A 13,647-nucleotide genomic window follows, 5' to 3' on the forward strand; every position below is an offset into this window, starting at 1 on the left:
ACTTGGCCCCCCGGCTGCAGTCACACTGGACAGACCTGCTGGCATTGCTCCAGTCCGTCTAGAAAAGCCACAGGGGCAATTAAAAAAAAAAAAAAGACACCAAACAGAAAAAGGAAATAGGTAAAGTGCAAAGTGCTCAGAGTTTTCTGCCTTTGCTGGCCACTCCTTCACGTTCTCTCCTGAAAACTTCTCACCTCTCACCCCTCTAAATATTGCAGTGTCTCGGGCTCAGTGTGGTAAATGATCTCCAAAGACGGTCCTTCCCAATCCTTTCCCTCGCAGTGCGCACGCGCCATCNTCACCCACCACCGTTTTTCACTTGGCCCCCCGGCTGCAGTCACACTGGACAGACCTGCTGGCATTGCTCCAGTCCGTCTAGAAAAGCCACAGGGGAAAAAAAAAAAAAAAAAAAAAGGCTCCATATAGGAAACGGAATCAGGTCATGGGTAAAGTGCTCAGAGTTTGCCCTCTTCTGCCTTTGCTGGCCACTCCTTCACGTTCTCTCCTGAAAACTTCTCACCCTTCTGCCCTCTAAATATTGCAGTGTCTCGGGCTCAGTGTGGTAAATGATCTCCAAAGACGGTCCTTCCCAATCCTTTCCCTCGCAGTGCGCACGCGCCATCATACCCATAAAGAGGGGGAGTCTACAGCCCCTCCCCTTGCCTCCGTGCTGGCTGCTCCAGTTGCTGTGGTTCCTGACCTCGCGCCTCTGCGACCGAGTGGCACCCCCACCCCCCACCCCACCCCGTGCTGCGGGAAGGCCGGCGGCCAAGCTGCCAGCAGGCTCCAGCCAGACTCCTGAATGCGGAACAAGCACGTGGAGAGACAGAGGCTACCTGCGGTGGCCAAGGCACCAGACCTGTGAGCCAGGGCTTCCCGGGCCTTCTCACCCGGCACTGTGGCAGGGGGACCCAGCGGATGCCACACGGAGCACACTGTAGCGGCCACGGGCGACCCAGAGGATTGGGAGAAATAATAACTTGATGTCTTAAGCCACTGAGCTTTTATGGTGGTATGTCATTCGGCCACAAGTAACTAAACGACTCGGTTGTAGGATTTCTGCTTTCCCCCCCTCCTGGCGGTGATGACACGCCCACAAGAACATGCTCCTTGCAAGGGACCTCCTCCACCCTTCCCCGGAAGAGGAGAGGGCGAGCAAGAAATCGTCCCTGGTGCAGAGCCCCAGCTCCCACTTCATGGACTTGCGGTGCCCAGGATGCCACAAGATCGCCACCATCGTGACCGTGCACAAACGGTGGTGGTGTGTGGACCGCCCCACTGCCCTCTGCCAGCCCACAGGAGGGGTGCCCCCCCCCCAACGGAGGCAGCACCACAAACCCCCTGAATCAAGACAAGTGGGAAATTTTCCCAATAAACACATTTTTTTGGTTTAAAAACAAAACAAAACCCAAAAAACTTCAGTCCTTGGACTTCTTTTCTCATCTACCCATAATCCCTGCCTAGGTGATCCCAGCCAGTCTCAGTGCTGGGGTGGCTCAGTCAGTTAAGTGTCTGACTCTTGGTTTCAGCTCGGGTCATGATCTCCCTGTTCCGGAGTTCGAGCCCCGCATTAGGCTCTGTGCTGACAGTGTGGAGCCTGCTGAGGATTCTCTCTCCCTCTCTCTCTCTCACTCAAAAATAAATAAGTAAACATGAAACACACACACACACACACACACACACACACACACACACACACACAGTCTCAGTGCTGGCAACTCCAGCTCCAAACTGTCCCCAAACTTTCAGACTCACATATCCAACTTCCTTCTGAATGTTTCCACCTAGATGACTAATAAGGATCTAAAAAAGGCTCTTGATCATCCCTTCAGGGAGTGAAGTCTTTGCCAGCTCAGCAAATGGCAAATCTGTCCATCTAGTTCCATAGGGCAAAAAGCTGGGAACCACCCTGGAGTCTCCTTACTTTCACACCTGCACCCAATCCATCAGTAAATCCTGCTGGTTCTACTTCCAAAATCAGACCACCTCTCACCACCACCTCCTTCACCACCAGCCTGGTCTAATCCACAATTATTCTTCACCTGATTTTTAAAAATTTATTTTCATTTTCTTTAAGTGAGCTCCGTGCCCAATGTGAGGCTCGAACTCATCACCCTGAAACTGAGTCACGTTCTCTGCCAGTGAGTCGGCCAGGCACCCTGATCCCTCCCTTGATTATTGCAATAGCTTCCTAACTGCGTTCTCTCCTTGCACTCTTGACCCTTCCCTGCCCCAGCCTGAGCCCAACAGTAGCCAGAGTGCTCCTTTAAAAGTTTAAGTTGGGGTGCCTGGGTGGCTCACTCGGTAGAGCATGTGACTCTGGATCTTGGAATTGAGGGTTTGAGTCCCATGTTGCCCCTCCCTCACTCTCTTTCTCAAAATAACTAAACTTAAAAAATTTTTTAATAAAATTAAATTTTAAAGAAGAAACTGGGGGCACCTGAGTGGCTCGGTCAGTTAAGCTTCCAACTATGGCTCAGGTCAAGATCTCGCAGTTTGTGAGTTCGAGCCCCACACTGGGCTCTGTGCTGTCAGCACAGGCTCTCTGTCTCCCTCTCTCTCTGCCCCTCTCCTGCTTGTGTCTTTTTTTTCTCTCTCTCTCAAAAATAAATATTTAAAAATAAATAAATAAAATGAAATGAAAATGAAGAAACTGTCCCCACTAAATGTTCATCCATTGCAAGACTTAGAGTTGCAAAATGTAAAGCGTCTAAATCAAATTACATCACTTCTCTGCCCAAAACCTTCCTGTGGCTTCTCATCTCAGAGTAGAATCCAAAAAGCCTCATTTTTTTTTTTTTTTGTAAATCATATATCCAATATGGACTTCTATCTGGAAGAAAGAATTATAAAAAACTCAATAAAAAACCCAATAAGATAATTAAAATATGGGGAAAGGAGATAGACATTTCTACAAAGATGATGTGCATGTGGCCAATAAGCCCATGAAAAGACACTCAACATCATTAGCCACCAAGGAAATGCAAATCCATATCACGATCAGATACTACCACAGGACCCCCCAAGGTGGCCACAATAGAAAATTCAGATCACAGCAGGCGTTGGGGAGGGCGCGAAGCCACTGGAACCCTCATACATTGCTGGTGGGGACACATGTTGGAGCAGCGGCTTTGGAGACCGGCGTGGCAGTCCCTCCAGATATTAAATACGGAGTTATCGTATGACCCGGCAGTATACACCCAGCTTGTATTCCGAGGTTTATGAGCTGCATTCATCACACTTGCCAAAACGTGAACACAACTCAAATGTCCATCAACTAAGTGAACAGATGAAATAAATACCCATACAGTGGGCCAGAACTTGGAAATAAAAAGAAATGCTGTGCTAATTCATGCTACAACATGAGTGGACCTGAAAACTATACGCTAAATGGTGTCTGGGTAGCCCAGTCAGTTAAGCCTCTGACTCATGACTCTGGCTTAGGTTCATGATCTCACAGTTTGTGGGTCTGAGCCCTGAGTTGGGCCCAGCACTGAAGGTGTGGAGACTGCTTGGGATTCTCTCTTCATCTCTCTCTGCCCCCTTGCCCGCGCTCTCTCTCTCTCTCTCTCTCAAAATAAATAACCTTAAAGAAAAACATATGCTAAATGAAAGAGGTCTGTTACAAAAGACCACTATTCCATATATATATGAAATATCCGGAACAGGCAAATCTACAGAGACAGAAAGTAGATCAGTGGTAGTTGAGTGGGTAGAGGATTAGGGCCAATGAGTGTGCGATTTCTTTTGGGGGGGGAGGGTGATGAAAATGTTCTAAAATTGATTGTGGTGATGGTTGCACAACTCTTTGAATATATGAAAAGCCATCAATTATATGCCTTCAAATGGGCGAACTGCATAGTATGTGAATTTATCTCTTTTTTAAAAATGTTTATTTATTTTTGAAAGAGAGAGAGAGGGAGTGTAGTAGCAGGAAAGGGGCAGAGAGAGAGGAGGGAACAGAAGATCCCAAGCAGGCTACATGCTGACACAGTGCAGAGCCCGACATGGGGCTCGAATTCAGGAACCATGAGATCATGACCTGAGCTGAAGTTGGACACTTAACAGACTGAGCCACCCAGGCGCCCAGTGAATTTATATCTTGATACAGCTGTTTCAAAAAAACAGCACAAAAACAATCTCAAGTCTTACCAGGCCCTACAAGGTCCTTACCTGCATGGGTTCATCTCTTTCCATCCTTCTCTCTGCTCCCTCTGCACAGTCCACTTTGGTTTCCTTGATGCCCTACAAATCCACCACGCTCCCAGCTCAGGTCAGGCCTGTGGCTTATGGTTGAGTAGGCTGTGCACTAAACAAAAATTCCCTGGCTTAAGGTGCAAGGGAAAACTGCAATCTAGGCTTCTGCTTGTCTAGACTGGGGCCCCACAGCTGCACCCTCTCACAGGCACCATTTCTTTTTTTTTTTTTTTAAATGTTTTATTTATTTCTAGGAGAGAGAGAGAGAGAGCGTGAGCAGGGGAGGGTCAGAGAGAGAGGGAGTCACAGACTGAAACAGGCTCCAGGCTCTGAGCTGGCAGTCAGCACAGAGCCCGACGCGGGGCTCGAACCCACGAACCGCGAGATCATGACCTAAGCGAAAGTCAGACGCTTAACCGACTAAGCCACCCAGGCGCCCCTCACAGGCACCATTTCTAACTGGCATGCAGGTGTGTGTGCCAGCCATGACCATGACCATGTTCAGGGCTTCTGCACATAGCATTCCCTCTACCTCTTCTACTCTTCCCCCACAGAGGCACATGACTTGCTCAAATGTCGTCTGAGGGGCCTTCCCTGATCACTGTGTGATGTCAACTCTACTCCCATAACCCTCTCTAACTCCTCACCCTCTTTATTTTACTTCATAGCACCTCCTACCACCTCATAGATCATATGTTGATGTACGTTTTGGTTGCCACCTATCCCCTTTCACTAGAATGAAAGCCCCGTGAGACCTGGAGCTTCGTTTAGTTCGCTCCTGTATCCCCGGTGCCCGCAACCATGCCTAGTATATAGTAGGTGCTCACTAAATAAATTCTCGAGTCCATGAATAAATGAAGTAAACTCAAGTGATCATCCAAGGCTTAATCTGATTCGAGGTGAAGAGAAGGTGTGTTTTTTGTGGACTCTGCGGCTCGCCTCACCAACGGAGAGTAGCAGAATGCAGTGCTGAGAGATTAGTCATAATGCACGGCACCATTGATTCAAACGCAGCCTCAGAGGGGTGACAGCCAGCCCTCGGGGAGCCGGAGCGCTCACCAGTCTGGCTTCTTACCTCTTCTTTAGTGTAGTACTTCAGGAGGCCTTCCCTTGCCAGGAGAACAAACTTCCTTCTCAGGAACTGTGCATTGTCTCTTCCCCGCTTCCACAGGAACCCTTCTCGATCGCCTTGGCCGCCAAAGACGAGAAAGAGTGAACACCCACATCCTCAACATTCTACCTCCTTGAGGGGACAATGAACGCTCCGCCCAGTGCAAAAAACATCTCAAATCTAGCTTAGCTATCTCAGCTGCAGCAGGCAGGGTTCCATCTGGGACCAAATTTGCAATGTCTTATGATTTCGGTTGGGCTCTGCCTAACTTCCTTCTTTGGCTGTTTCATAAGAAGACAGAGAGAGTGAGCCCTTAAGGAGGCTGAGTCCTGAGAATCTGGATGATTCTAAAATACGCCCATGTGGTCCTGCCCGACTTCACACGGATGTCGGCCTAATGCAACTGTCCAGAGGGCGGAAATAACGAGCGAGCTCTAGGCACCTGCTGGTTGAAGAATACCGCGTGCTCCTGGTGGCCAGGAGCACCGAGCACCGGCTGCTGCTGGCCCTCGCCGTGGTTTTGTGCACTTTGTACTCTGGGTCAGTGTCGGCTTGGACTCAGAGCGGCTGGGCAGAAACCACCACGGCTGGAGGGCCGGCGATGAGGTTGTGCCCCACACAAAGGTGAAAAGGGAGGCTGAAATCCCTCCCGTGCGCCTTCGCAAGCCTTGTGCCACGACAGGGGCTGCCCTCACCACGAGCAGGGGTGCCTTCTTCTAGTTATTCTGCCCAGCGGGTGAGTCTTCCTGTACTTTTGTACTAAGACTCTATACACATTTGTGGCCCTGCAGGGACCTGAGATAAAAATGCTTCAAAACCACTCAGGCCATAAAACCCCAGCAGCTGACATGTTGCTGTTTCAGAGGCAGAGGAACCCACACCATGGCCTCTGTGGCCAGAGTGAGGCCGGCAGATATCTCCTGATTGGGTCCTAATATTCAGACACTTTATTGTCTAGGACTCATTAGAACGCAGACCACAAAAGAACTTACCTGGGGGTGAGATGGTTTTCCCATCAGCCATAAATTCCTGTCTTTCATACTTTGCTCGAATCCACTGTTCCTTTAAGACCCTAGAAAGAGAGAACCTTAGGTCAACTGTGTCTGAGGCATCCTCTTCCCACAGGGCAGGAGCACCACAGCAACTGCCGGCTCAGACCACCCCAGGCTTCTCAGCCTTGGTACCGTTACATTTGGGGCTAATTCTTTGTTGTGGGGGAGGGGGAGCATCCTGTGTTGCGTAGCACATTTAGCAGCGTTTCTGGCCTCTATCCCCTAGTGGCCAATAGCCCCCCACCCCTAGATAGGACACCCAAAAATGTCTTGGGATACTGCCAGTGTCTCCTGAGGGAAAAGATTTCCCCCAAGGAGCTATATGAAAACCACTGGGCTGGGACTCCTGGGTAGCTCAGTTGGTTAAGTGTCTGACTTCAGCTCATGTCATGATCTCATGGTTGTGGGTTCGAGCTCCACACTGGGCTCTGTGCTGACAGCTCAGAGCCTGGAGCCTGCTTAGGATTCTGTGTCTCCCTCTCTCTCTCTGCCCCTCCTCTGCTTGCTCTCTGTCTCTCTCTAAAATAAATAATTAAAAAAAACAAAACAAAACAAAACAAAACACTGGGCTATTCCAACCCCAGGCCAGCCCTCTATGTCAACCGGCTCCCCTGGACCATTTACACTGCCACCTCCCTCTACATGTTCATAAGCTGAAGTCAAAGTCCGTGAACCTCTTCCTCTGGCTTGCCCATCAAATCTGGGCATGCCACACCGGACAGAGCAGTGACTAGGGATCCAACCGCGTGGGACCTGGTCTTCCTCTACTATTTATCCACTGTGTGACCAACAGCAAGTTACTTAACTCCTCTGAACCTGGGGAATATGTCAATTATATTATACCTACCTACCCCTCAGGGTTGAGGAGGGGTTTAAATATATGTAAAAGAGCCTAGTACTATGATCAGCACATAGTAGGACTTTCATGTTAGCCTCATCTGATACTGTCCTCCATGAATCCTGCAGAAAACTTAGTTCATCTGTTTGGTGCCCTCTTGCTTTTTCCAGGGAAATGTTCCAATGTTTACCCCCAAGCTCTAGGGAATTACCTAGAGCTGGGCACTTGGCCTGAACTGGCCAATCAGACCACTGCCCTGGGCTGTGCAGAGCAAAACCAAGAGAAGGGTGGATTGGAAGCCCTCTCCGGGTGAGGCTGAGAACTGGAGCCGGGGATCTGGAGCTGGGGACCGGAAAGAGGCCTCGCCCCCAGCTCTGTGAAAGAAGTCTGACTGAGAGAAAGGTGCAGGAATGAGAGCCAGACAGAGTAGGAGAGGCCTGACCGCGTTTGAGCCCCTGGCTTGTCCTTCCTGAGGGTGGCTCCACGCCTGTCCCTCCTATGGTCTGATTCCCAGAACCCATAAAATCCCCTCATGCCTAAATTGGTCTGAACTGGGTTTCCGTCACTTACAACCAAGAGTCCTACCTAAAGCACAGCCCTCACACCCAGAACATTGTGGAGAGTCACCAAGCCCACCACGGAATCCTGAGCTACGGGATCAGAGCCGGGAGAGGGAATGCAGATTGCGGCCCCAGGCCTGGTCCCAGAGGTGGGGAACTTAGAGGACTTTTAGAATTACAGGGAAGAGGCCATGAGTGTCCTGCTAAGAGGGGATAAGGTAAAGGGCTGTGGCTGAAGTCACAGCAAGCAGTGTCTGTAGTGCGGGCAGGAAGCTTAGCATAGAGTAGGTGTTCATCAAGTGCCTCTTCCTTTCCCTTTGCAGCAAAGGGCTGGGGGGCAGCAGTGAGGCGAGGCGAGCCAGACCCTCTCAAGCATGGCACATCCCCCAGCTGGGCATTCTGAAGAAATAGATTAAAACTAGCCTGTTGGGTGGCCTGTGAGACATTTTACACAAAATATCTCATTTAATCTCTACCACCATGCCATGATATGGGCTTCGTTATCTACATTTCAGAGATGAGGATGCCATGATTCAGAGAAGTTGGGTAACTTGTCCACCTTCTCACAGCTACAGAGTGATGGAGTCAGGAAACAATACTGGGGTCCTGGAATACAAAACTGTGCCTCCCTTGCTACTCCATGCTGTAGGGGCAGCCCCTGGGTTGTTTAAATACTGGGAAATGGCAGGGTACCCGGTACAGTTGTACAGTTTGTGCACTGGCCAAAAGCGTCCTGCTGATGCTAGAGGACAATGGTGGCTGAAATGCAGCCTGCTCTCTGCAAGCCATACCCCCCATGAGGCTGTGTCTGTCCGGAGGGTACCCTCTTCACATTTATAACGGGGTGTGGGGGGGGGAGACTGTCTGGCAACCCTGGCAGTGAGGCTGAGTCCCTGGGAGGGAGGCTAAGCCTCAGGCAGTCAGTCCTGCAGAGGTTGAAGTCACTAGGTACCAGGGTCTCACTAACCCCTCACATATAGGGACCTGAAACCTCGTGATGCTTCACAGCCTCCCGCCCTTAAACTGAATTTCCCCAGTGCCAAGGTACCCAGCACGAGGCCCTGGTGTCAAAGGAGCTAGTCAGTCCCAGCTCTGTCTCTGTGAGTCTCAGGCACTTCACCTGTATCATGGGGGTCATGGCAGTGGTGTCTCAGAGTTGCTGAATTAAACAAATTAATGCCCATAAACAGTTAGCACAGGTACCTAGGTAAAGCTCAATAAATATTAGCGGCTACTCTTATTTATATGGTTACTATTTAGGGATCTGGGTCCAGACAGTGGCGCTGGGGCTATGCTGAGTTCCTGTGGGAAGCCCCCGGCAGAACACTCCAGACGAAATAGCTGAAACACATTAGTTCTACTAAAATGCCAGCATCTCTCTTCTCTACCTAGTTAGCCACCACCAGAGGCAAAGGGATCGCAGAGAAAACACCCTATTTCACAGCTGTGGAAACAGAATCCCAGACAGGGAAGTGACAATCCAAGCAATAAAGGCAGAGAGGGAATTAGGCCAGGTCTACGTGTTCTCCATGACAGCACCAAATGTCTCTCTGGACCCACCAGGTCCATAGCAATGACCGCCACGGGGGTGCCTGGGTGGCTCAGTCAGTTAAGCATCCAGCTTCAGCTCAGGTCATGATCCGATAGTCTGTTTGAGCCCCACACTGGGGTCTCTGCTGTCAGCACAGAGCCTACTTTGGATCATCTGTCTCCCTTTCTCTCTGCCCCTCCAGGAAGAGAGGAAGGGAAGGAGGGAGGGAGGGAGAAAGGAAAGAGAAAAGAAGAGAAGAGAAGAGAAGAGAAGAGAAGAGAAGAGAAGAGAAGAGAAGAGAAAAGAAAAGAAAAGAAAAGAAAAGAAAAGAAAAGAAAAAGAAAAAGAAAAGACCACTACAGACAAAGGCACCAGAAATGGAGCAGCAGTGGGGGAGGGGAGACCAAGAAATCACCCACTCACAGACAGTCGTTGGCCTGGGGGATATAGTAGAAAGCAGGGACTCTGGCTTCATACTTGGCCTTCACACGGAAGTTCCCGTTGTGGGTCATAAACTGCAAGACAGCAGCAAGTTGGGGTAATATTAGAACATGAAAAAATGTGAAATGAAACTATGGTCTACCCAGAAGGCCACTCTTCCCACTGGCTCCTGGGCCCAGTCAGGAGACACTCCTGCTCGAGTCTGACGTCTGACGTGTCCCCGTGTCCCCCCAGCTTGTCATTCATGCTGCTGGGAAGCCCCAGGCCGGAACAATGAGGTGCTGTAACAACCACGCCTAGTGTTGGCAGAGAACTTCACAGTTCTTACACATTACTTCATTTGATCCCCTCAACAATGTTAATACTGACATCTGCATTTTAGAGGTGAGGCAACTGGAGCTCAGAGAGATTAGATGACTTACTCAGGGTGACACAGCTAGATCGTGGCGAGCTGGGACTTGAACCCAAACCTGCCCAACTCCAAAGCTCATGTTCCTTCTCCCACTCCCCCCCCACCCCCACAGATGGCCAGGACAACCAGCAGCAGTCCCCGCAAGCCTGCAGCGGACAGATGTAGCTGGAGGCTGGAAGAAGTCGGAGCCGGCCCTGCTGAGTTCATACGCCAGAATGATCACTGGGGCCCTATGACACCCGGAGTACCCAGAAGCAGATATGCCAAGAGTGGCCCTGGCCAAGACTCAGTAACAGAGGTGGCATATCTGGGGTGAGGACGCATGTGGGAGGAAACATCAGGTTGTTAATTCACATCCTTTGAGCTGAGTGGACCCTTCTCCCCTCCCTTGGGGCTGCTGGGCTGTGACACAGGATTTGCATGGGCTTTGGATCCCAACAGAGCAGATTTCATATCCCAGCTGTTCCATTATTCACTGAGTGACCCCTGGGCAATACTTCACCCCCTGAGCTTCAGGGATTTCAAATGCCAAAATGAAGAAGGTATGGTGGGGGGAGGGGGTGAAGAAGGGGGTTATAAGGACAAAGAAACAACCTTCAGGTCTATGTGCTGGCTTGCTGGTTTCCTGTCTTTCCCTTGTACTAGAAGAACATACGCTCCACATGGGCGGAGACTTTATCTTATTCACTGCTCTTTCCTAATACCCAGCACCTAGTAAGCTTACAGTAACTATGTGTCCGATGAATAAAGCATCTGACACGGTGCCTGGCCCACGTGGGCTCTCTGTAAACATGAGCCTGCTCCTCCAATAGTCCTTGAAATCCTCAGCCAACCAGCACAGTTTAGAACTGCTTGCTCTCTGAAGGTTTTCTAGCCAAAGTGGTATTATCATCCAGGTTGCATCCATTTGCATAGATCAGGAGAGCGAAATGGTGCCCTTCCTGGCTATGGGGGGGCTGGTGGGGAACTGCAGATGCGGTATACAGATGGGTATACTTCTGTTCCAGTCCAGGACTTCTGCTCATGATAACAGCAGCTGTTACTTGACTACTTTGGACTTGCATTGAGCCTACACTTAATCCTTATAGCAACTGTCGGAAGGGGCTGTGGTATCCTCACAATACAGATGTGGAAACTGAGGGAAATAACAAGCTCAGGGCCTTGAACTCAAGGCCTTTGTCTGAGCAGGAACGCTAACAGGCTGTGTTTTCTCTTGCTAGCTATTGCTCTTCTCTGGAGCTCAGTTTCCTCCTCTGCAAAATGGGGAGCCCTGCCCACCACCTCCACCCCAGCTCTGCGGTTGCAAGGTTGCAAGGCTGTCCACGCGCGCCCCTAGCTACCTCCACGGTACTGTCATCCCAGAAGTCAAGGCGCACGGATTTAACTCTGCTGATGTCTGGGAAGTTGCGGTGGACGCCGGAGCAATTCAGACAGATGAAGATGCCCAGCTTGTAGGAGGCCCAGTCGGGATCTGCGGGGCAAAGAGGGGAGCAGGGGAGTTGGGTGGTGAGCTAGGTGGGCTGGGCTGGGCTGGCAGTGCTGGGAGAGGCAGCGCTTGGCGGTTAGAATTCATGCGGCCGTGCCCAGGGGAACCTTTCTCTCCCGGTTCCCCTACCTTGTTAACTAAGACGCCAGCATGCAACCCTCTGGTCAGCGCACCAGCTAGGGCAAGCCGGCGACCAGAATGATCATGGAAGGAGTGCAGGGATGCGGCGCGAGAGGCTGCGGCGAGCACCAAGTGGAAGTGACAAGACTCCGGGGAACCGAGAGGAGAGCGCGGAGGGAGGGGCCAGCACCGGGAGCTGCAGGTGGGGAAGTCCGTCGCGGGGCCCCTCGACGTCCGCAAGGTCCGCGCGCTACGGAGCAGGAACGTGGGAGGACGCCGGGAGCGTCCGGGGACAGGGAAGAGGTCACTGGAAGGTCAGGAGCCGTGGGCCTGGGACCCCTCGGTGTGAGGGATGTTTGGGTCCGAGAGCGTGGGAGATGGCTAGGTCCGGACGAAGACGTCAGGGACTGAGGTCTGGGTGGGTGGGGTGTCTGGCGGGGGGGGGGGGGACAAGACGGTCAGGGCATTCGGGTCCGGGTCTGGTGCAGGGGTCCAGAGTGGGGAGGAGGTCAGGGGATCTGGGTTCGGGTGCGCGCGGCATCGGCTGTGGAGAGCGCGGCCAGGGGCGCGGGTCGGAGATTCGCGGTCTGGGTGGGAGGGGGCCTGGGTGCGAAGGTGTGGGAAGGGAAGGGGCCTGGGTGTGAAGGGTCACGCCCGAGTCCGGCGGGGGCCCAGGAGGGGGCCAGGTCTGGAAGGAGGGGAGGAGGCCGACGGGCAGGGGTCCCGCTCCGGGCCGCCGCGCCCTTACCCGCCGCCCCGCAGTCGGCGCAGTGAGCGTTGCCGGTCCCCGCCGCCCGCAGCAGCTCCAGCAGCCGCTTCTTGTTGCGCTCGCGGTCGCCCATGGCCGGCCCGGTGGGCTCAGCGGGGCTCAGCCCTGCCGCCCCCCTGCCGGCGGCCGCCCATGGCGCTGCACTCGCGCCGGCAGGTGGAGAGGGACTCGGTCCCGGCGCCTCCCGCGCGTCCGCGCCGCCGCCAGCCCCGCCCCTCCGGCCCTTCGGCCCCGCCCCTCCGGCCCTTCGGCCCCGCCCCCGGCGCGTGCCGGCCACCCCAGCTCCCAGCGCTCAGCGCCCGGCCGGAGCCCGCGCCGCGGGGAGGGACCCGAGTGCCGGACTGGGGGTCCCTCACGCTGGCCCAGGAGCAAAAACCGGCCGGCCGATTGCCAGCTACGGAATGTGGACATCCCAGTCAGTCTCTCTGGCCTCGGTTTCCCCTTCTCTGGACCCCCTTGGAAAATGAGACAGGCTCTAACTTCCGTTAAAGCTTTCTACTGATGTAGCGCTTGCATCGACTTAGAGAGCTCCCCAGGAAGCGCACCCCAGTAGCCAGCCTAGAGCAATCTCTCCAGGTTCTGGTCCTGCCAGCCCCCTGTTCTAGGATCCGTCCATCCCTTTGGCCCTGTGCACTTTCTCTCTAGGCTGCATCACTTATGTATGTATTTATGCTAATCCCTCCCCCACCTCCAACACACACGTGGCCGCGCTGGATAGTTTGAGGTCAGCAGCTTTCTCTATCCCACAGAACTCCTAGAAACAGCACCTGCACATTTTTAGCAGTCCAATAGTTGCATGACTCTGTTCACCAGGAAGCGTGGTGTCACCAACGTGGACTCCACTAGGCACTTTTATCTGTGAGGTTCCATCACTGTGAGGTGTGGGCAGGGTTCAGGTGGTCTTGAATCTGAGGTCTCCCTGCACCATCCCTGGCCCTCCTTGATCCCTTACTCTGTGGTCCCTGGGTGCCTGGGAAGGCACACACTGCTCACACGTGTCCTCCCCTCTGTAGGTAAACACCCATCCGGCATATGCTTATAGTTTAATGCACAGGGTGTTACATTTTCATCCTGATCATTACAGCTCGAGTTCTAGCTGACCCGCCTATATCCCCAATTCAACGGACATG

At 52.5% G+C, this 13,647-nt stretch overlaps 1 protein-coding gene across 5 annotated transcripts in view; it reads right to left on the bottom strand.

Annotated features, from left to right (window-relative positions):
- ADAP2 (ArfGAP with dual PH domains 2) overlaps positions 1–12,660 on the bottom strand; it is a 33,525-nt gene extending 20,865 nt beyond the window's left edge. For all 5 annotated transcript variants that reach the window (XM_039253652.1, XM_039253674.1, XM_039253664.1 and 2 more), the window contains exons 1-5: positions 12,497–12,660; positions 11,483–11,613; positions 9,713–9,804; positions 6,301–6,380; positions 5,273–5,385 (exon numbers count right to left, since the gene is read on the bottom strand). In XM_039253652.1, the coding sequence (XP_039109583.1) occupies positions 5,273–5,385; positions 6,301–6,380; positions 9,713–9,804; positions 11,483–11,613; positions 12,497–12,590 (510 nt within the window). In that variant the 5' untranslated portion in view covers positions 12,591–12,660. The remainder of the gene's footprint in view (positions 1–5,272; positions 5,386–6,300; positions 6,381–9,712; positions 9,805–11,482; positions 11,614–12,496) is intronic.
- Positions 12,661–13,647: the final 987 nt, after the last annotated feature.

This window comes from Hyaena hyaena, unplaced genomic scaffold, assembly GCF_003009895.1.
Source record: "Hyaena hyaena isolate Hyena2069 unplaced genomic scaffold, ASM300989v1 scaffold_10, whole genome shotgun sequence".
Taxonomy (NCBI): Eukaryota; Metazoa; Chordata; class Mammalia; order Carnivora; family Hyaenidae; genus Hyaena; species Hyaena hyaena.